The sequence below is a fragment of the Balaenoptera physalus genome (genome assembly GCF_965194825.1).
Source record: "Balaenoptera physalus genome assembly, chromosome: 6".
Lineage (NCBI taxonomy): Eukaryota > Metazoa > Chordata > Mammalia > Artiodactyla > Balaenopteridae > Balaenoptera > Balaenoptera physalus.
In genome coordinates, this window is record NC_138885.1 from 130,427,425 (window position 1) to 130,451,512 (window position 24,088).

General features: G+C 45.7%; 1 protein-coding gene across 1 annotated transcript in view; it reads left to right on the plus strand.

Moving 5' to 3' along the window:
• ARMC9 (armadillo repeat containing 9) overlaps positions 1–24,088 on the plus strand; it is a 160,046-nt gene that overhangs the window by 39,313 nt on the left and 96,645 nt on the right. The window contains 5 exon segments of the mRNA XM_082466172.1: positions 8,518–8,552; positions 11,494–11,605; positions 14,530–14,622; positions 19,935–20,025; positions 21,896–22,019. Of these exon segments, the coding sequence (XP_082322298.1) occupies positions 8,518–8,552; positions 11,494–11,605; positions 14,530–14,622; positions 19,935–20,025; positions 21,896–22,019 (455 nt within the window).

A 24,088-nucleotide genomic window follows, 5' to 3' on the forward strand; every position in this document is an offset into this window, starting at 1 on the left:
TATAAAAAAATGTATGTCCTAAGTTACTGTACCCCTGGGAGCGAGGCTCAGATTTGGCTGTGGGCTTCCTAGTAGCCTGTGCAAAAAACAGTTACTTGACTTATTTCTAAAGGAAGAGAGGGTGATATTCACTGCATCTAAAACGGCATTTGTGCTACATGTGTAGCCCGTGAAGCACAGCAGTAAAATGAACGCCTACGAGCCCATCACACATGCCCACAGTAGACCATTTCAATGCCACCAACGTCCCCTATGTGCCCTTTAGACCGTGAACTTTTTCCAAGTAGGTATATTACTCTTACAATTTAAAAACAAGTCTAAGTACATTTTTTTTTGAGGACTGGAAGGTCAAAAAACCGCTGCACAGGGTTTTTCTGGTGCTAAGACCTGAGGAGAGTTCCTCTCGTGGATCTTGGTAGAAAGGACATGGCAACGTGGTGAAGAGCCAGCGTCCTTGACTATGTCCGCGGGGTGCACGTGCAAGCGCACCACCAGGCTTTCGCTGCGTCGGCTGTGCCACACGTGGACAGGAGCTGCGGAGTCCGTGCTCTAGGATGTGGGCGCAGTGATGTCAGCATACAGGAATCTTAGCGAATCGACCGTTTTTAAAATGTCAGTAAAGCACACACAGGCATCCAAGTTTCGAAAAAGTAACTCCCTCATAGGCCCTCTAGGATGAGGGGCTTCAAGCCACATCCCTGTGGACTGGCTGAGTTGACCCTCTGTGTCTAGTACATGCTTAGCTGTAAGTCATCAACCTCAGGTAACATTAAGGATCAGAGTGTGTTTACCAAAAATGATGGCTTTCTAGCAGTAATTAGCATAGCAGGATCTGTGTCTAATAAGACCACTTCTTTCCCCCCCCACTTCCATTTATGTATTAATTCAGTAAATACTTAGTGTTCTTCAGGTTTGTTTATAAAATCCCACCCTGTCTTGCATATACAAGAATCCTCTGTTGGCGGAGTGCTGCATCCAGCATGTTTAAAACTGATGTTGGGACTTCCCTGGCAGTCCAGTGGTTAAGACTCCACGCTTCCACTGCAGGGGGCACGGGTTCAGTCCCCGGTCAGGGAACTAAGATCCCACGGGCCATGTGAACAAAACTGATGTCATGTTTAAAAGGAGCAGTATAAAAGGGGATGGGGGAACAACGTATCTGATATTTCATCCCGTTAGAAGTTACCTTCATTTGTCAAGAGACTGGTCCTACCATCCTTCCCTGTTATGGTGGCACAAAGTACAGAGTGTAAGCCTCAGAAACCACGGGAGAGAGGATGCGCTCTGTTTGCCTTAACTCGTAACCGTTTTTTTTTTCCTGACTTGAGTCACTGACTTAGTAACAGGCCATAAAAACTGCAAACAATTTTTTATTGTTCCTAGTATATTTTTCTTATAAGGTGATAAAAAGTGGATGAGGGGTCATTATGGAAGTGTAAAAGAATATTGTAGTTGACTAGGCATGCCTAACGTCAATGTATGATGTCAGATTTATAACGCATGAAGAGGAAATTAGGATACAATTTAGATGGGATGTCCGGTGACTGAGCCGATAGGATCTAGGATTTGGAAGCAGATTGCTTTTTTATTTGTTTAAGGGAATATAGTCAACCCTAAGTCCAAACAGGATGCCATCAATTTCAAGATAAATAGGTAGGCACAGCCCAGCCTTCTTTCTAGCCTGGTCCTTGATCAGCTTCTCCTCGGGCTTGAGCGTTTCAATTCACTGTACTTGACAGGAGCCTGGCTGGGGCCCATCAGAAAATGGCTGGTACTACAAAGTTTAGCGCCTTTGATACTGGTTTTTAAATCTGGCTGTTAAGAATCTGGCCCTCTGCAACCTCATTCACTGTTGAAAGCTCAGAAGGGTTCAGTAAATAAGACCCTTCTTCCCCCTGAGTTCCGAACCAATCGAAAAATACAACAATAGAATGAAGGAAAAAGGAGCTGAAGATATTGCCACTGATTCTGACAAAGCTTATATTGGAGAATGTGGATTTTTTTTTTTTGGCAGGCAGGTGGGTAACCTACTTTTGAGCCCTGGACTTAAAGAAACTTTCTCCCCCCATCACGGACAGCTGTGGCCCAGCCCCTGCTCTGCACCCCCTCCACCCGTACCACTGGGGCTGTGCTCTCTGTGCAGCCTCACTGCCCAGAGGAGGGGGGTGCAGGGCGGTGCAAATCCAGTAAGTCACCCCCTCTGGCGGGTATGTGTGAAGACTGTGTATGTGTGGAGGCCGAGGACCCCACAGAGGAGACAAGAAGTGTGTTTCCACCCTACCTCCTTCCCGCCCTGGTAACTGTGTCGGGAAGTCTGATGCATTATCAGAGCTGGGCGTCAAATCCACATGCTCCCAGGGTTGATAACGATGGATTAAATCTTGAGACGAGAACTCTCCTGGGTGGCCTCTTCCAGCTTGACTGCTTGTCACCACCCTAACCCCAGGTTTGTCTTGCCGTGGTCCTTACCAAATCAGGCTCCAAACCCTGGGGCCCATTATTGCTAGGATTTGAGATGAATCTGATTTTATATTATCAGGAATCTAGTGATAAGTAGTAAAAGGAGAAACTTCTTCCTCAGAGCACAAGAGGGAGGGTTTTTTTGTGTTCTAAGGTTATACAAGGGATACAAGAATATGTGTTAGCTGGAAAATACACAACAACATTTAGCAGTAAATGGAGCAAAGCAGAAACCCCTTCCCTCCCTCACACTCACCCCATCCTGCCTTCCTCCACAGCTAAGTGTTGACTATGTTTCATGTGCATCCTCCAGACCTTTAAAAATTGTATATAATTGAGAGTTTATTACACATATCATTCTGCAGCTGTCTCCTTTCACTTAACTGTACATTTTCGAAAGTCTTTCATGTCCCTTTAGCATACTTGTATTTCTCTTATCTTTCAGAATTTTAATCTGAGAACAATATGGTACATTTAACCATTCCTCTGGCAGACATTGTCAGGTTTTTGCTCTTTCTAACGATGCAGCATCCATCTTTGTGTGCTGCAAATAGCATTTAAAAGTGCTTTGGTATGTCTTTCTCTTCTTAGCCCCCTGTTTGCAGTGGGCAAGCATGAATGCAGAGACACTCTCAAGGTGGAACTCTGAGCACAGCCCCCGGTTGAGTCCCGAGTCCCACCCTGTGGCGCCTCTAGGTTTGTGATTCATCGGATGGGAAAGTTTACATTTAAACCCATCCTTATTGGAAAAACGGCTCTTTGGGGAATTAACCCTCCCTTTCTTCCACGACTCCAGGTAGGCCGCATTGTAAATACAAGTTACAGTACTTCCCGGTGTGATAGCATTAAATATATTAAAGACCCAGGACGTGTGAATCTTAGGAGGCATCTACTTCCAAAATCAACCATCTTTGTTAGTAGTGAAAACCTGCAGGGGGCGGGGGGTGGTGGCAGTGGTGGCGGTAACCCTTTTGGGAGGTGGCCTCGTGCAGTTGTTCAGGAAGCCTTGCTGTGGCACTATTCTGCTAAGGAGGGTACTTCCCGAAGCTTCCTGCTGTGCGTACTGTGCTTCTGCAAGTGAACTCCAGCACCTTCAGCCTTGGCGTTCTCCCTTAGGTGGCTTGCTTAAGTCTTGGCAGGACGCCTGCCTTTTCCCCACGTTGCCACTGCATTTCGAGGCAGCCTTTCCGGGCCCAGTGCTCTGTGTATCGAGGAGGAGGAATTGCACACCTACTTCCCCTCTCCCTACCACACCTCGTACACCAGTGCCTGTCACGTACCTGAACTGACCCTGGTGATGTGAGGGTTGAATACCTTTGGTCTCATCAGTCGGTAGGACCGTGATTGGCAGAGGGTAACCGTGCCATTAACTCAGACCCTTTCCCCGACCTCCAAACCCAGACTTACTGGCCTTCTCCCCGTGAATGTCTGACAGGCACGTCACACTTTCCGTGTCCCAACCCAGGCTCATCTTTTCCTCCACACAGGTGATTTCCCTCCTGTGTTTCTGTCTCAGCAAATGGCTCTCCAGGGAACCCCAGGAGTCACCCGAGGCTCTTCCCTTTCCTCTGCCCTGTGCTCAGGTGGCCGTGGGGATCCGGGCGGGCTTCCTCCCTCCTGCCCTGCCTCTGTTGCTTTGTGTCTGTTCAGGCTCTCCCTCTTTCTGTCCTGGCTTAAAGCAACATTTCCTGCCTGGTCTCAGTCTCAAAACTCTTAGATTTCTGATGGCTCATTCACATGGGAGCTGGAGTGACCTTTCTGGTTGTGTCTTATTTATTTACTTATGCCCTCAGGCTTCAGGAAGGATTTAGGTACATACAGGAACCCCATCTTGTTACTCCCTTGCTTAATACCTGTCGTCGCTCCCGGTCCAACGTGCTCAGCATGGAGTCCCCAGCCCTCCGCGATCTGATGCGCATCTGTCTCTCCAGGCCTGACTCGGGTCTCAGAAACCCCAAGAAGCCCCAGCGCCCCAGCCCCTGGCACCTCCCCAGGTGTGCACGTTGCTGTGCACCTTGCCCGGCCCCAGGCTCTCAGACGCCTTCAGGCTGCGGGGTGGTGAGGCAAGGCCAAGGGCTCAGACACGGGGCACTCCCATGCCGCGCACACACATAGCACCGCTTCCAGATCGCATTTGCACAGTTTTCCATTCCAGCGCTCCCCTCCTGCGGTCACAACCCTGCGTTTTCGAGTTGTGTCCGTACCCCTTCCTGTTACAGAGTTGGCCATAGCAGCCTCCCTTCTCCATGTGGCGGGGATGCCCCTCTGGGTGCCCGGCTCCTGTTGCCTCTCTGTCATGTGGCCGACACACATTTCCTCAGGTGTCCCACGGTGGTGACTTAACCTCTCCTGGTGACCATTCCCCGTGAGGTTGCCTGACAAGGGTCCTGCCTTTGTCCTGCACCACACAGGCGGCACCTGGATTCAGCATTAGTTCCACGTGAGCGGGGCCAGGGAAGAAGGGCTGGCAGCGGACCAGCCTGGTCCGAGGAGGCTTCTGGCTCCAGACGGGGCCTTCCTGTCGCCCTGGGGCTCAGCAGCTGCTGCTGGTGTCGTCGAGGCTCCCTCTTTCTGACCCTCCCTGGGCTGCGCACACCCGCTGCCGTCCTTTGGAGCAGCAGTTCCCGAAGTGTGTGCCTCGAAGCCAGTCCCGCAGGATGTCCGCGTCCCCAAACAAACAGTTGATGTCACGAGTTTGAAACACGCTGGGTACTGAGATTCACGACCCTCAGCCGTACACCAAACTCCCCAGAGACGTCCCACGGTGACAGGCCCCTGCCAACCCAGTGAATCTCCAGTCGCTCGTGACCCAGGGGCACTCTCGCCCCGTCACACCTCCTCCCGGTTTCTCTAAGCACGTTTCCTGACGCCATGCGTCATTAGCAAAGCCCCTCATCCCGCTGTTGTCACCGAGAGTGGGTCCCAGGCTCGTGTGGCCCCAGTAACGCCCTCGCCCACACCATGACCCCGAGGGCCGGGCTCCGGTTCCTTGCCTGCAGCTGGGAAGGGATGGGGCCGTAGTTCTGCCCGTTCACTCTTGGCTTAGGTAGCAGTTTAGTTCTCCCACGTCCAGGCGTTGCAGAGAGCCCTGCCCTGAGCCCGGCATGGCACGGGCGCTCAGTGACTGACGGACAGGTTCGTACGTTCCTCGCTCCGCTGGCCTCCACCCGTGCCCGGAGAGGGCCGCCGCATGTTCGCCCTGTGTTTGCCCAGTGGAAAGCGCCACCCGTCTGCGCCCACGTCCGCCGTGGCCGGGGCGCCGGCCTCCTCCTGGTGCCCCAGGCCTTGCGGGCCTTACTCGGAGTGCCCAGCGTAGAATCCCTGAACTCACACAGCGCCCACTGGGGCCGCGCTCAGGGCCTCCTTAGCGGGGGCGGTGCTCCCTGGGCTTGTCGTCCATACTCAAAATCCAGAGTTACCTTGAGAGGGAAATTATTCCAACTGATGGTGATTCTGGGGCCTCTCCCAGCTTTCTCTTCCTGGGGCTTTTCTTCCTTAGACTGTCGTAGCTGTGTCCACCCCGCCTACACGCAGAGCAGCGCCCGCAGCTGGTGGCAGAGACCTTTAGAAATCCAGTCCAGAGTAAAGGTTAGGCCACAGATCGGAGCAGCCCCCTCGGTGTCCGAGTATTCTTACTAACGCCTCCACCCAGGAAGGAAGTGGTAGCCATGGCCCGCTGTGAGTTCTCCATTCTGTGGGCAAGTTTATACTTGGGTGTCAATGTTAAGGTCAGCGTCTACTTCATGACTTAGGCCCAGTACCTCTCAGCTCCAGCATCTCCATCAGCACTGGGGGCTCAGCGTGGGCAGGCAGAAAAGAGGGGAAGCTGCGCTGACTTCCATGGGCTCTCGTTGGCATCTGCACCCACGGGCATAGCATTGCCACCATCTTGCACGTGAGGCACGGAGAGTCATTTGATCATTGATTCTGCCCATTGGATTGCGAGCTCTCTGAGAAGGGGGCTTTTGCCTTGCTCACCGATATCAACGGTGCCTAGCAGAGGCCTGTTAGATGGTGGGCAGTCAGTACTTACTGAATGAAATGCCACAACTTCCTCCCTCGTTAGGAGCAGGCTGGGCCATTCTCCCCTCGGCTCATTGCCAGCTTTAAAAGAAAAATTTTTTTTTTACTTGATTGAATAGTAAAGTCTCAATACTGTTTAACATACTGGCTCTTCTCATGAAAGGGTCAGTTATTACTGCTTTTCAATTAATTTCTTCACAGGGCAAATAGAATGATATAGAATTTAGGAAAAGAGAAAAAAATCAGTGTTTTAAAAAATAGAGAACATTTTCTTAATTATGAAAAAGGGGGGGGGTGTATGTAAATGAATTTGATTTGTGGAAATATGAAGTAGCCAGTATCACTAATTTTAAAATATTTTTCTCTTGTGTATATATTATGCTAGTGTTTTACTATGGCTGTGTCCTTCATTGACTACATTACTGGCTCCTTGATCCCCTTAATGTGTTAGACAAGTAATTTAGATGACATTTCAAACAATGTTCTGAACTCCTTGCTATTTAAGCCAATAACAGGAATAACAGGTAATTAATTTTTTAAAAGTCAAGGGTTAAAAAAAAAAAGAAAGAAAAGGGAATTCCCTGGCAGTCCAGCGGTTAGGATGCCGAGCTCTCCCTGCCAAGGGCCTGGGTTCAGTCCCTCGTCGGGGAACTAAGACCCCACAAGCCGTACAGGGCGGCCAAAAAAGAAAAGGAAAAGTCAAAGGTTAAAAGTTACAAGAACATACATGGTCATGAACCATTTAAAAGCAGGGTTTTCGGTCTTCAAGGTGAGAATATGGGAATCTGTAAATACTGCGAAGGGAAGCAGTTGAGAACGGGGCCAATTTATTACATTTAGTTATTAAATCAGTCAAGGATTCTGGAGTGCCCACTTTAGGAAGTCAGTCTTCATTCATGCATTCAACAAATACGTGTTGATTGAGTGCCTCTGTGGTCCAGGTACTGTGCCAGGTGCTGGGGACATGCAGGTGCTATATCTCCAGCCCTTGTGAAACTCCGTGTCTGCTGAAGGAGAAGGACACAGAAATGGCTGCAAAATGATCACAGTTCAATATGATCAGCGTGGATAATGTTCCGTTCGAGGGCTGTGGTGACATAGAGGGAACGGAGTACTACTGCCTGCCCCTTCGGGAAGGTCTCCACAGACAGCTGAGACTTCCTCTCTTCGCCTCTACTTACTTTTTTCCCCTAGAGTTCTTTTAGACAAATTCCACACGTTCTATCATTTTACCTGTAAATAATTCAATATACATCTCTAACAGATAAGGGCTTCAAAAAACGAAAACCGTAACCACAGTGCCGGATATAATTAATACTAATTCCTTAGTAGCAGGTAATACCAGTGCAGTCCATTTTCACATTTCCCGTGTTTTCTCAAAATGTCTTTTACAGTTGGTTTGAGCCCATCCAAACAAGTGCCATTCACAGCATTTGGTGGTTTCTCTATTTTAGCACATGCTTAATACCGCGTTGCTGTAGTAGCAAAAACAAAACAAGAAAACAATAAATGGGACGTGCCCATAAAGTAGGCAATGATTTGGCCTATAGGCAGGATTAAAAGGGAGTAGGGTGGGAGGGGGATTGTGAATGTTTTCCACAAACACCTCTATAGCGACTTGGTGCCAAGTGCATGTGTTATTTTTATACTCAAAGATCAAATCTTAATAAAGAAGAAAACCAGGATAATAAACTGATTTTCATTGCTTTTGTTCTTTATAATGTCTTTGACTAGGCAGCTTTAAGTTCCTCTGGGAGATTGGTCAGGGCGAACCCACCCATTTTCTTATAGACTGCTGCTTGGAGTGGAGTAGCAACAAGCCAAAGGTGGGTGGCTTGGGAAGTGCATCAGTAGGGTATTACTAAACTTGGACTTGGGCTAATTTTTAAATCATATACGATTATGGTTGGAGAATCCCGGTGGATGAAAAACTTGGCAAATCTGTTGGTTCTGTGCCGTTACAGTGATTTGGGATTAATGCATTGCTGTCAATGTTTAACACGCTCTATTTCCTTCTGTCCCCTTCCCCCTCAGGCTTCAACCATGTTAAGAGCCTCCTTGGCACCCGTGTAAGTAATTGCTCTTAGGAATTGTTATTAAGGAGAATAGCTATGGGTAAAACTGAAATTCAACATAGTTTTAATAAATGCTCTTAACCGCCTAGCTTAGAAGAATTCCTTTGATTAAGCTGGAGCTACATGTGGGTATTAAAGGAAATACCAGTAATCATAAGTAATACTTATAAAATACTTATAAAAGTATCTTTTAAAGTCAATTCTATTGATGTTGGTGAGGTAGCATCAAATGGAAAAAATTGTTGAATTGTTCCTATAATATTCTATAGAAATCAGTTTAATCTACTGTCATAGGGCAGTCAACAGAACGTTGCAATGTCTAAATTTTATGTTCTCTCCTGAGTCACACTGTGACCAGGGCCACAGGATAGCTCTGTGTGTGCTGGAACATTCCTATCCAAGTCAGTTAGGCTGTCCCCCATGGGGGTATCTGACGCACGGGGGCTTCACCAGGCATGTGTGTTGCACTAGCAGGGAAGTTGAGAACCTTTGGCATGGACACGAGGACTAGGGTGGGTTCTGGTGACCCTCTGAGCCAGCCTTGGGTGGAGGTGGGTATTGGGGGTGGGTGCTATGATATTACCAAGACACCTGTGGTCGATACAACATTCCTCCTTCCTTCGGTCCTGCCCGAGTCTGACATTAACCCTGCACTCTGTTCACTTCAGATGGTGGCTGTAGAATGCAGTGCTTATGAGCACGGACTGCCAGGGTTAAAACCCCCTCTGCCACCGGCTCTGTGACCTTGGACCACTTTTATAACCTGTCTGTACCTCAGTTTCCTCATGGACTGTGGGAGAGTGGCTGGACCACAGAAATGGGGGATAGCTGAGCAACTTAGTAATATTGCCATTATTGGCAAGTAAATATGGCCCAAATATATATGACAGTTTTTCCTCCTTTGAGTAGAAGCTCCCCAGCTATAGAACATTATCAAACTTGGCCTTACAAATGGAACTTTTTTTGTCTAGAAAAAGAGCCTGTTTGCATTTTAAATTAAAACTTTTTTCATTTTGAAATAATTTCAGAGTTGCAAAAAAAGAACAAAGAATTCCCATATACCCTTCACCCAGATTCATTCCCCAGTGTTAATATTTTACACAAGCCCAGTGCAGTTATCAAAATCAGAAAATTAATGCTGAAAAAGTACTGTCCTCTAGTCTGCAGGGCTTATTCACATTTTATCAGTTGTTCCATTATGTCCTTTCTCTGGTCTGAGGTTCAGTCCAGGATCACACGTTAGTCTTGTCATGTCTTAGTTTCCTTTAATTTGAGATCATTCTTCAGTCTTTGTCTTTCAAGGCCTTGACACTTTTGAAGAATACTGGCCAGTTATTTATAATTGGAATTTTTTTAAGTATTTGTATTAATTTTTAAACTCACAATAGTATCTGCCTCTAGAAAAAAATCAAAATAATCAATGTGCCATGTACAGAGGTTTACCATTTGCTATATTAAATAGAAGACGCTCCTCCCCAGGAGTGTTAACTGAGACCCCATTTGATGCCCTCTCTTCTGGCTTTTTCCTCCAGGCCCTATAAGAGGATCTCATTTTTTCTTTTAAAAACTAACCTTAAGGGAATACCCTGGCGGTCCAGTGGTTAGGACTTTGCTCTTTCACTGCTGAGGGCACGGGTTCGATCCATGGTCTCGGGGAACTAAGATCCTGCAAGCTGCGTGGCGTGGCCAAAAAAAAAAAAACTAGCATGTAATTTTTTCCTATAATGTAAGTAATACATGCTCATTATAGAAAATTTGAGTCTATAGAAACATGAAGAAGAAAATTTAAAGAACCCCAAATCCTACCTCCCAGAGGTATTAGCTCAGTTTTTACTCCACCCTTAAAAACAAATGAAACCCTACAGCTTTAGTCTTTTCACTCAATTCTTCATGAAATATTAATATTCTCTGCACAGTATTAGAAGAATCGTATTTTGTTTTGTTCTTAGTTTTTTTATTTTGAAATAATTATAGATTCATAGGAAGCTGAGTCCCTCAGTGTCTCACGTAAGGTGGTGACATCTTATCTGACTGTAGTACAACAGCAAAACAAGGAAATTAACATTGAGACAGTGCAGACCTCATTCAGTTTTCAATTTTTCTATACACTCCAATCTTCTTCTATTCAACAAAACAAAATGTGAAGATACTTGTTTTAGTGACAAGGCATCTGAGGTGGTTCCTTTTGTTTCTGGCCAGCCAGATGCAGGTGTTGGGTCATCTGCACCGTGTAGATCTCTGAACAGGGATCTCTCTTAGTTGAAACCTGCCTTCGCCTGAGGTCTGACTCGGAGTCCTCTTGAGGAGGGTTTGCAAATTGCCCTACTTACCACCTGCCTCACTGGCAGGTCCCCACTGCCGCTTCCTGGCCACACCCTCCTACCTCCTGGAGGGTCAGCTGTGCACCTCCTCTTCACAGTTGTTTTCTGACCCCTGTTCTGTCTTTCACATCCCCCCAAGCCAGTCCCTCAGGCTTGAGAGGGACAGTGGCTTCAGGTTTTTAGGGAGGACCCTAGGGGCCTGCTAAAACTAGTAGGCTTTGGACTTTGCTCAGGATTCTGAATAGAACTCAGGATTCTACGATGCCTCCAGGGTGATTTCATCCCCATGGTGTGGAGCCCTGGCCTATTGTGAATGTGGTGGTTTCTAATCCCATTAGGCAGAGACTCCTTGTTTTAGGAAAACTGTTATATAGACCCTGGTACATGCAACAGAAGAGACAGAGCTGAGCCCATTGAAGCCGGGGTGGGGGGCCTGGAACCCAGCCCTCTTGGTGGAGGCCTGGAGTTAACGCCAGGAGCACAGAGAGCAAGTGGGCCACTGCCCGTCCAGTGTGTCAGAGCAGCTCTAGATGAGACCGTCGTGACACTCAGGAGGTGTAATGAACATGCCCTTTTGCCCTGTTCTTTCTCTTTGAACTTGTGTTGCTGAGTAGGCAATTGAAGGATGTCCCATTACTGCCCTCCTTGGATTATGAGAAACTGAAGAAGGATTTGATTCTGGGGAGTGACCGCTTGAAAGCCTTCTTGTTGCAGGCTCTGCGCTGGGTAAGTACCTTTTTCTTGAAGTTAAAAAAAAAAAAAAAAGACCATGCTGGTTTTCTTGGCTGGCTGCCTTGCCTGTATCTTTTAACCCATCTTCTCAAAATCTTTCTTCATGCTTCCTGCTGACACCAGGAGCGAAAATGAAAAGCAGCTTCCGAAGCTCGCTGTGGTCTCTTTTTAAAAACCCCTATGTTGACGTCACAGCTGCCATTGCCTTCACTCGGTGATCTGATACATGATGATTTGGTACATGCAGTTTCAAGGCCCCGGAGACGTCCTGGCATCTGGCCCTTCCCTGGTCCTGAGCCAGACTCACAGCTGGTGGCGTCGGTGTGTTAGAGCACGGGTCCCGCTAACACTGACCCCCACAGAGACCTCTGGATTAGGTATTCCCGCGCAGCCACACGAGCACACATCAAGGGTGAAAACTTACTAACAAGTCTTTAAGGAAAATAGAGTGTAATCTAAATAGTTGCTTTTCTGGGAATTCCCTGGTGGTCCAGTGGTTAGGACTCCACGCTTCCCCTGCAGGGGGCACAGTTTCAATCCCTGGTCAGGGAACTAAGATCCCGCAAGCTACGCAGCTCAGCCAAAAAAAAAGAAAAAAGAAAAAAAACCTTCGTTTAAATAAATAAATGGTTGCTTTTCTCACCAATTTTCAGATTGATCACAGTTAAGGCAGTGGTTCTCCAGCTTTCTGGTCCCAGACCTCTTGACACTGTCAAAAATTACTGAGGAACCCAAAGAGCTTTTGTTTATGTGAATTTTATCCACCAAAATTTACAGTATTAGAAGTTAAAGCTGAGAAAACGTAAAATGTATATTTATTAATTCATTTAAGATGAACAGTAATAAACCGAGGATGTAACATAAATAACATATTTTTTATGAAAAATAACTATTTTCCAAACTAAAAAAAAAAATTAGTGAGAAGACTGACATTGTTTTACACTTTTATAAATTTCTTTAATGTCTGGCTTAATGGAGGACAGCTGGATTCTTATCTCTGCTTCTACATTCAGTTTGTCACAGTATCTATCACGCTTCATATAACCTCAGAGAGGTTGATCATTAAAAAGACAAAACATGCCTTAGTATTATTATGAAAATAATTGTGACCTTCTAGACTACCCTGAAGGGACTCTCCAAGTGTAGTAGGAGGAACGCTTCTAGATCCCCAGGGTTCCCCAGACTACATTTTGAGAACTGCTGGCCTAAGCCAACACTGGTTCACTCTTTTTTTTAAAAATTTTTATTGGAGTGCAGTTTATTTATTTATTTATTTATTTATTTATATAAATTTATTTACATATTTATTTATTTTTGGCTGCATTGGGTCTTCGTTGCTGCTCTTGGGCTTTCTCTAGTTGTGGTGAGCGGGGGCTACCCTTCGCTGCGGTGCGCAGGCTTCTCATTGCGGTGGCTTTTCTTGCTGCAGAGCATGGGCTCTAGGCACACGGGCTTCAGTAGTTGTGGCATGCGGGCTCTAGAGCACAGGCTCAGTAGTTGTGGCACACAGGCTCAGTAGTTGTGGTGCACGGGCTTAATTGCTCCACGGCATGTGGGATCTTCCCGGACCAGGGCTCGAACCCGTGTCCCCTGCATCGGCAGATGGATTCTTAACCCCTGGGCCACCAGGGAAGTCCCTGGTTCACTCTTTAACTGAACAGTCTATTCTAATTCACCCTGCAATAGCGTCAAACCCCTTCATGGATCCCCAAATTTCAGGTTATCTTGACATCCAAATGCCTCTGAGTGATTTCCCCATCTCTCTGGATAACAAAAGCTCTCCTCACATGCACTCTGATGGTTGGCAGTGCTTCCGGGAATATGGTCTGGAGGAGCGCTCTGAGGACGCATCCAGGATCAGCAGGAAGAGTCCTGCTCTGGTTTTGTTGACTAGAGTGGGTGGGGTGGCACGAGTAACCGCTAGCGGCTGTCCCTGCCTGGAGGTTTACCGCTGCTCCAGTTACCAGCCTCCCTTTGGCTCTTCGATTATCCACCGGGCACTTGCTATCGGCCCATGCTATTGAGCCTCTTGGCGAGACAGGATATTCCTTTGCTGAATGAATGTCATAGAACAAGCAGGAAAAATAAAGAGATCCTTGTAATTCTGTCTGAGACCCCTCCGGCCCCTCACCCCCCCACCCCAGCCCAGCAGTAGCCTCCGAACTCACCAGAAGGGCGGCAGCCCCTGTGACCGTGTACAGCCCATGGGTGAGAAGGCGGGAAGAGCAGCAGACTGTCCGGAACCCAAAGGTGGAGGTGCTGAGAGGCTGGTGTCCCGGAGAGATGGGACCCACTGCGGCCAAGGAGGGAGGCCCTGGGGGAAGAGAGGACCATATGCAAGGAGGGCGGTGCCGGGGTGCCACACACGCGCACGCACACACACACACACACACACAGCAGTGCCGCTGTGCCAGCCCCTGTGGGATGGGTCTGCTCTGTGCACCTGGCGCTCGTTCACGGCCCCCCCGTCGGGCACCACGCAAAGGCACCCTGTGTTTTCACACCCCCCTCAGCTGCACCACACGTCCCCGGCCCCCACTGCGCTCACATCCCCCCGTGCTGCCCAGTAGTCTGCTCGTCCTTCGGGTACCAGCTCTTGAGCCACTTACGGCAAAAAAAAAAAAAAAAAAAGCCCTTTCCAGGTGTGGGTGAGCTCTCTCTTATCTGCTGCCTTACAACCCAGTCCAATACGATCCTTCACTGCTCTGGAGGTTACATGTGTAAGTTGACTCCTGCATCGCCCATTCGGAAGTACGTTGTAATTTTTTGCTAATTGACTTGTTGGCTGGTTGGCCACCCGGCTGGGTATTACTCATTTTGTTTGGTGAAGTGCATAGTTACTGGTGCTGCCAGCTGTGGGAACAGTTTCCTCCACATCGACACTTGGGTCCTGTTGCTCTTGTTTTTCTTCATTCTAGCGCTTGACCACATCGCACCCTGGAGAGCAGAGGGAGACCGTTCTGCAGGCCTACATCAGCAACGACCTCTTGGACTGTCACAGCCATAGCCAGGTGGGTGAGAGAGGGGCCAGCGCCCAGCCAGGGCCTGCATTTCTGGGAAGGATCTTAGAAGGAGGAGGCTTTCATTTCATGTATATCTTCAGCGTAGCGACTGTATGTCAGCCTGGGGCTTCTGTTAGCTTCTGAAATCTGCTGTCCACCCTGGACACTGGCCCACTTTTCACTTCTAATGCAGAGTCCTAAACAAGTTAGTACTGCTTGATTCAACTCTGGAGCTCTTTTCTGCCATTTTTCCTTTTCTCAAATTCCCCGCTCTTTCCCTCACCCCACTGCTTACCATGAGTCCTGAAAACTCAGCATGACTTACAATGGGCAAGGCAGGTAAGCAGATTCAAATTGTTTTCATCTGGGCCTGACTTAAAAAGTGTCTTCAACACTCTTTGTATATAGCTTTGGACCAGACAGGTCTAATGGTGCAGCGGGAAAAGTATGGGGTTTAGAGGGAGATAAACCGGTTTCAAATCTCTTGCCCCACCGACTATTGGCCAGACACCCTTAAGCAAATTTCTCAGTCTCAGGGAGCTTTCCACCACCAAGAAGGGGCCATCCTCTGCCTCGTGAGGTTGTTGGGATGGTTGCATGTGGTCACGTGTGGGAAGAACTTAACCCAGGGCCCAGCTCGGAGGAGTCCTCCTCCCCACTCCTCATCCCTCTTCCCTGTTCTCAGCACCTGTTATCCTACCGAAGGAGGATCGAGGGCTTGAACATGCCCTATGTAGAGAAGATACTGCATCTCATTATTTCAGTTTCATCGTTACCAAAATGCTCTAAAAACTTCATCTCCCTACTGTTAGGCTTCACAGTGTGTGCCCTGAGTGCAGTATCAATACCTCTTAGGATCGCTGATGAAACAGCCCCAGAGAAAGCTTGTTGCACGTAATCTGTTGTGTGCACAGGCGACAACATTTAAGGGTTTTGAGTTTCTTCTTTGTACACAATCTCATTGTTCCCGTGAAACAGTTAAGTATGAAAAATAGTCCCTCAAATTCTTATTTTCTTTTCCTTTTTTTTCCTGTTGGTATTTGTAATGGCATGGAAACCAGCCTATAAGACACGAAGCCCCTGAATAATATACTGTCATGACTTACGAACTCAAATTCAAAGAGTGAATTCAATACTGATTCTTTCTGAACTGTGATATTTCATTGAATCTAAGATGTAATTTCTCCCCCCATTTTAGCATCTCCGAAACTGGGGTGTATCTAATAGCCGATGGCCTGTTACAGTTTAACTTGCAGTGCTTTTTTCTTTCTTGGTTATATTTAAAAAAATAATATGTCCTCCTATGAAAGGTGTCTTAGGTTTTGTGATATATGATATTTGTCAAAATGCCGAAATCTTTATAGCCACTGAAAATGTCATATCTTCCTCAGGTCATTATTTTTAATTGCTCTGGCTTATTTTTTTTTTTTTAATAAGGAATGAGCTGGAGTTATCTTAAGATGTCAGAGAATCTGCAGAGCAGGAGAACTCCTTGGGAAACATGGGTGCCGTGTCACCATGACACCAAAATAAATTGGGAGATATATATATATATATATATGTGTATATGTATATATATATATATATATATATACACACATATATACACATATATATATGTGTATATATATATATCCCACGTTTTGTTTATCCATTGATCAACAGACACTTGAGTTACCTCTACCGTTTGGCTGTTGTAAATAATGCTGCATTGAACATGAGTGTGCACACCTTCACGTTTTTTTTTTTTTTTTTAATTTTATAGCTACTTTTATTTTTATTTATTTATTTATTTTTGGCTGTGCTGGGTCTTCGGTTCGTGCGAGGGCTTTCTCTAGTTGCGGCAAGTGGGGGCCACTCTTCATCGCGGTGCGGGGACCGCTCTTCATCGCGGTGCGCGGGCCTTTCACTATCGCGGCCCCTCCCGTTGCGGGGCACAGGCTCCAGACGCGCAGGCTCAGTAGTTGTGGCTCACGGGCCCAGCTGCTCCGTGGCATGTGGGATCTTCCCAGACCAGGGCTCGAACCCGTGTCCCCTGCATTAGCAGGCAGATTCTCAACTGCGCCACCAGGGAAGCCCACACCTTCACTTTTGTCTCAGTCAGTTCCTTGCTTTTCTTTGTAGTGTCCGCATTTGCATATGTACCCTGAATAATATAGTGTTTGATTTGGGGTTTGCTGAGTAGCAAGCACAGATCTTGCTCTGCAAGGAAAGGGTACTGTTTCCATGTTAGATGAAGGCACCGAGGGGAAGATGACATGAATAAAATTGCTGGATTATAATCAGGCGTAGCTTCCCTGGGCTCTTAATGGTCCCCTCTGGGGACATTGGTAATCAAAGTCAGGAGAGAGTCCCGGGAAGCACAGGGCCTCTGGCAGGGCTGAAAGGTAGGCCAGGTACTGGTTATCCAGCAGCAATATGTATGGCCAAGGGGAATGGTGAGCCGCTCTGTAATTTGGGTTTTTAAGCTTGCCTCGTCTACTTCTAGTTCTCAGGAGCTGATCACATGAGGACACTCCTGTGGGGATGAAGAGACTTTCCACAGCTGATCCACACAGCAGGGTGTGAGTGGGGGAGCTGGAGCTCCATCAGAGCAAGGGCAGGGGTGTCCAAGTGTGGGTGAGTCTGGGCTCCCCTTACCCAGGTAGTTTGCACTCTGTTTGAAAATATGTTACATGGTGCACTACTTTGGAACCCTGGCCGTATTTACTAAAACCGCATAGTCTGTGTCCTAGCAAAACCACTCTTAAGTATAACCCCAACAGAAATGTGTCCATACGGTCAACTAAAAGATGTGTAAGAATGCTCATAACAGCACTATTTATAAGAAGCAAAACACTGGCTATAACCCGAATGTCCCATCAAGAGTAGAATGGATAAATCACCTGGGATATATCTGTAAAATGGGCTATATTGAGCAATGAGAAGGAGCACACAGCATACAACATGGATGAATCTCACAAGCATGATACTGAAGGAAAAAAGTCAGGTATAAAGGAATACATACTGCATGACTTTATTTGTTAAAAAATTTAAAAACGGACAGAACTAACCTACGATATAAGAAGCCAGGAGAGATATTGCCCTTGATTTGGAAAGGGACCCCGGAAGGGCGTCTGGGGCTTTGGTAATGTTCTGTTTCTTGATTTGACTACCGGTTACCCACATGTCATCAAGCTGCACACTCATGATCTGGGCAATATTCTGTATGGATGTTATATTTCAATAAAAATTTTACCTAAATGAAGATGGTACAGTGGCAATAGGCATCTTGGGGATGACAGCCTTTGGTATGTCACTTTCTTGAGCCAGTCATTCAGCCTGTACTGGTGGCCCTCCACATCTGGGGCACAGCTGCCTTCCAGAAATCTCTTTTCACCAAACGTATGTTGATTCCTTGCAGCCCTTTCCTGAATTGGATCCCTGTTTCCAGTATTCCATACTGTCTTCTTGGTGAAGCACAGCCTTTAGTTAATAGCTTCTAGAAAAAGGATGGATGGGGAGTATATTTTTCAAGACTGTGTATGTCTGAAAATATCGTTACCCTTTGTATAGAGCTCTGGGTTGTAAATAATTATCCTTCAGAATTTTGAAGATATTGCTGCATTGTCTTTTAGGTTCCAGTGCTGCTGTTGAAAAGTCCCAAGCCATTCTAATTCCTGACCCTTTGTATGTGACCTGTTTTTTCTCTCTAGAAACGTGTTGAATCTTTTCTTTTTCACCAGTGTTAATGAATTTCCCATTGATGGCTTTCATGATGTGTATTTGATTCACTGTTTTGAGCACTTTGTGAGCCCTTTCAATCTGACAACTTTAGTTCTGGGAACTGTTCTTGAGTTGTTTTGTTGATGATTTCCTCTATTGTTTTCTCTGTTCATTCTTTCTGAATGTTGGGCCTCTTGAACTCTGTTCATTCTTTCTGTTCATTCTTTCTGAATGTTGGGCCTCTTCTTTCTGAATGTTGGTTCTCTAATTATCTTTTTTCTCATATCTTTTTGTTCCACTTTCTGGGAGATTTCCTCATCTTTATTTTCCAACCCTCCTGTAGAGTTTTTCATTTCCCTCTTTTGTGTTTTTTTGGTTTTTTTTTTTTTTTGTAGCATTCTGTTGTTTCACGGATACAGTTATATCTCTGAGGATATTAATGACAAATTTTTGTCTATTTTTAGTTTTCTTCTCCCTGCACAGTTTCATTTCCTCCAAGTTGCTTCTCTCCCCTGCCCCATTTGTTTTGGCCTTATTTTCCATGTTAGAAACTTTCCTTGAGTTCCTGGTAGACCTTGGTTATCTCCTAATGTTTAGAGTGGAGGGACTGAAAAGCTGATTGGCGGTTCTGAGGGTGAGGGTCAGGCCTGTAGGCATAGAGCTCCACTGAGGGTGACGCCAGTGGGCCATCTATTGGGAACCTCTGATTTCAGGAACTTTAGTTCTTTTCCTGTTTCCAGGGCTGGTCATTCTCCTCCAAGAAGTGTCTTCTAATCTGCCTAGAAGGTAACAGTCTGGTTGGCAGTGTTCCGAGAGCCAGGCGGGGGAAGAGGACGGGGGTGGCTCTCTGTTGAGTATTTATCCTGCCTTTAGGCACCACCCCTACTCCATTTTGGGTGTGGCAGCCCTGCTCCCCTGTGCCTGCTGTCCCAGTCCAGAGACCTTTTGTGTTGCCCTCGAGAGAGAGCGCTCCCAGATGTGTGATGGGAGGTGCACGGGAGGACAGCTGTGCAGGAGCAGCACGAGGGGGACCTAGCTGCTGCTTCCACCGCTTTCATTCATTCGTCTTGATTTCCCCCCAGTTCTTGAGACTTTTGAGGACTACGTGACATAAGCTGGGTGATTCCTCCTTGCCCGCTTGGCGTTCTTGGGTCTGCTACGTTTGTTACCATCCTGCATTCCTGATTCCAAAATTGTGTTGTTATAGCTTCCTGTGCTGTCCGCTCTGTCCTTGAGGCTTTGTCTCCTTAAAAAAGCCATTTACTGTAGTTTGATGGTGGTTTTGGAGGGAGCGAAATTAGACGAGTGTTGGATCAATCGTTCTACCTGGAAGAACCTCAACAACAGTCATAGCAAATAGTATTGCTTACTTGGTGTCAGTCACCATTCTAAGTGCTTTGAATAATTAATTCTCCTAATTTGGAAGTCTGAACAACTTATATTTTTTTTGCCAACTCTCAGAAAAACATCAGTTGGAAATCAAGACCGAATCACCTCTAATAAGTTCACTCAGAGGAAGAGAACAGCAGACCTGCAGAGGAGATGTATGCTTCTCTCTCACTTTTCTTTCACTTCATGGCTTTTCCTCTTTTGATATATTGTTTTTTCTCCCACAGAGGAATGTGCTGCAGCTGCTGCACTCAAAGAGCGAGGTGGTGCGGCAGTACACGGCCAGGCTCATCAACGCTTTCGCGTCCCTGGCAGAAGGTGAGAGGGCAGCTCTCCTTGCCGGCTGAGGGAAAAAAATGAAAAGCTGAGAATTACGTTTTATTTGGCGGACGAAACTGAGGACTTAAGCCCGGCCGCAGCATCTCATATAGCTCAGAGGTGCTGCTCCGAAGAGGCAAGGGGGGAGCCAGGGTATATAGGAGTTTTTGCAGCAAAGATGAGGTAGACAGAGCATCAAAAGATTACTGTTAAAGAAAACCAGACATCTCGAGTTAAGGAATTCAGCACTTTTCTGTGTACGGGAAGATGCAAGAGTCTGGGCTCACTGAAATCATCCCTTTGACGGGCACCTCAGCGATCTAGGGCCATATCCTGTGCTTTCCCATCCTGAGCCTCCTCAGGGTGCACCGCTGGGGGTGGCTGCAGGGGCTTAGGGCTTGGCAGTGGGCAGCCCGTTGGTCTCCATCCTGAGTTCCCTCAGGGCTCACCGTCCAGAGTGGCTGTAGAGGCTTGATGGCTGCAACATCCTTTGCTTACTGATATGGCAGGCAACATTTTTTTTTTTCATTGATACCTTCAGAGAGAAGAGCTAGGTCTTGTGGATGTGTTTTTCCCTGTGAAAACACATTCTTCCCCAAGTTTCTTGGCAATGACATGTGTTTCCTCAGTTTATTACTGTTTAATGCATCTAAGGTCTTTTGAAAAACTTAGTTGTTGTCATATTGCTGTAATTTATGTCAGAGCACATTTTGATGGTTTTGGAGTTTATTTTGTTAGCCTTTGGTTTTATTTTGTAAGCTTTCTGGTACTGTAACGTAGTACTTTTTAGATTGCTCTCAAGATAGCAGGTAATGCATTTTTTATCATTTTCTACTTAAGGCCAAATAAGGTTGGTGAAATAAAGTGATCCCAATAAGCACTATACCATGTCTTTCAAAAGACTAAGCCTTTTAAATCAAGAGGATTTGAAAATTCCCAAAATAACATGCCACCATAATTTAATTCAAAATGATTTTACAAAATGCCCTTACCTTCCATAAATTCTAATTTGTTTGAGCTCTTTTTAACATGAATAATGGGAGTTTTAAATTGTGACTGTATGACACTCCAAAAGTTTTTTCATTCATTTGTTTGTTCTTCCAGCCATTTAACAAACATTTTATGATAAGCCAGGATATGTGCCAGGGACCATTCATATAATACGGTTGAACTTTATGTCTGAAATTAACGTCATCTGTATCAAGATACAAGTTCACAACAAGCTAGTGATAGGGTTCCAGGTATGGTTCCTGACTTCTTCTCCAGGCCATGGGTGTGTCCAGAAAGCTCTACCGGGCTGCCTCTATTGTTAAGGCTAAGGGGTTCATAACACACAGATTCATCACCCCCTTTTTCCTTGTGATCTGACTTTTGGGTTCAAGATTTTGGGTAGGGACTTCCCTGGCGGTCCAGTGGCTGGGACTTTGCCTTCCAGTGCAGGGGCTGTGGGTTCGATCCCTGGTCGGGGAGCTAAGAGCCCGCATGCCTCGGGGCCAAAAAACCAAAACATAGAACAGAAGCAGTATAGTAACAAATTCAATAAAGACTTTAAAAACAAAAAATGGTCCACATCAAAAAAAATGTTTAAAAAAAAAAAAAAGATTTTGGGTAAATAAAAGACAGCGCTCCGCACAAGAACACAGTGATGAATCGTGTTTAGATGACAGGAAAAGTGGTTTTCCATTCATTAGATAGTTGATTGAGTAAAACCAACTTGCAGTTGAAATATGCTTTAATAAGTTTTCTAGAACATAAAATTACCCAAACTCTACGTGTGTTATATGCAAAGTTTTCATAGAAAGTAGTTTTGGAGCATGAACTTAACACAAGATAAATTCTCTCCCTTGTTCATCTCTGGTTATATTATTAGGTCGCCGCTACCTTGCCCAGAGCACGAAGGTGCTGCGGATGCTGGAAAAAAGGCTGAAGGAGGAAGACAAGGACGTCATCACCCGGGAGAATGTTCTCGGGGCCTTGCAGAAGTTCAGCCTCAGGTGCTGACCGTGCAGTAGGTCATGGTGGCGCCTGTGAAATCAACTTAGGGGTTTCTTAGCCACTGTTTTGTGCTTATTTGGTCCCAGTGACAATCCGAGATGCAGGTGATATTTTTCAGTGAATGCTTAGAAGAGGTTGGGTGGCTTTCTGAAGAAGAGCTGGAAAGTGTATCTCGGATCCACTAAACCGTCCTGCTCCTACACTCTAAAGCACTGTTATATTCTTCCAATGACCATTATCTCGTGCTGACCAGGTGCTAGATGCTAGATTGTGTCTCAAGCCACGTGCAAGGTTTGGAGATGAGCACATGAATGCACCCCGATAGAGCCTCCACCTGCAAGTGCTCACTGTTCACTGTGGGAGAGGCACGTGTAAATGCACAATCACAGTCGGTGGGGTAGGTCGCTCTGTGGAAGTCAGGGGTGGAGCCTCCTGGGTCCTGGCCCACCCATCTCAGCCACCTGCCCTGTCTTCTCAGCCTGGACCTGGTCATGACTTGGGAGTGCTCCACGTTAGAGATTTAAAACTCAGACACCTCTTCTTGAAGCAGATCTGATGTCCTCCCAGAGCTTTTTTTTTTCTAAATTGGCAGCATTATTAAGGTGTATTTTACATACCACAAAATTTACCCGTTTTAAGTGTACAATTCAATGATTTTTGGTATATTTACCGAGTTGTACAACCATCTCCACAGTCTAATTTTAGAACATTTCCATCACCACAGAAAGAAACTTCATGCCTATTTGCAGTCACTTTTCATTCTTATCCCTCACCCCAGGTAACCACCACTCTGTTTTCCATAGATTTACCTGTACTGGTGTGGTCTTTTGTGACTGGCTTCTTTCACTTGGCATAATGTTTTTGAGGTTCATGCAAGTAGCATGTATCAGTACTTTGTTCCTTTGTGTTGCCGAATAACATTCCATTACATGGATAGACCACATTTTGTGTATTCATTCATCAGTTGATGATATCTTGGTTGTTTCTACTTTTTGGCTATTACGCGTAATGCTGCTATGAACATTTGCATACAAGTCTTTGTGTAGACCCATGTTTTCTTTTCTCCTGGGTAGGTATCTAGGAGTGGAATTGCTGGGTCATATGCTAATTCTTCCAGAGTCCATATTCCCTGATGACCACCTGACTCTCTCGTTGACTACTAAGAATTTAAGTACCTCAGTCCCTAACTTTTTAGGGACTGTGGTTAACATCTGACTGACTCTCACTAATAACCTAAAACCTGAAAAGGGACATATTCTAAGTGTGTATATGTTTTGTGTGGGGAAAGCTGTAGGTATGTAGTTCCTACTATTTGCCATGTCCCTGCTGATGAAAATTTCTTGTTCTACCTATATGAATTGAAAGAACTATAAATAATCTCCAGAGTTATTACTTCCTCAGATCATAGGAACATGTTTCTGTTTGTTTATAAAGATGATTTAGCTTGATGTTGACTATATTTGAAAAACTTTTAGAAATTTAATAACTGTAGTTATTATAGTGCTTAGTCCCATAAATTCTTAAGGTTGACATGATAACATCCACTGTAACACATTATGATGAGGCACTGGATTTTGTAAGATTTTCCACCTGGACCTTGGGTAGAAAATAATTCCATATAAATTGTATTACCCAGGTTACTAAACTACCCTTATTCTATAGAGATCTGAATCAAAATGGTATCGAGCTGGTTTTATATGAGCTGGTCTTCTTTTTTGTATTTCTTTATTTTTACATAGCTCAAAGTGCCCAAACTAGATTATATAGACTAGACTTTAGGTAAAAATCTGTTTGTCAGTGAACTATTTCTATGACTCTGTTTCCTGGGTTAAGTAGACCAAAAGCTATCAATAAATACTTATTAAGTATTTGAAGTAATACGCTGCTAATTCTAAATATTGAAAAGGAAACTTTCAGAGTAGGAAGTCTCCTTACTGCCTTATTTTTCTTTAAACCTTTAATAATATCCCTGAAAGGTAAAGAATTTATTGTTGTAGTTTCCGTTGTACAGGTCTAACAATAAGATACTCGCCAGCGTCCGTAACTTCTGTGAAGTTCCTTTTCTGAT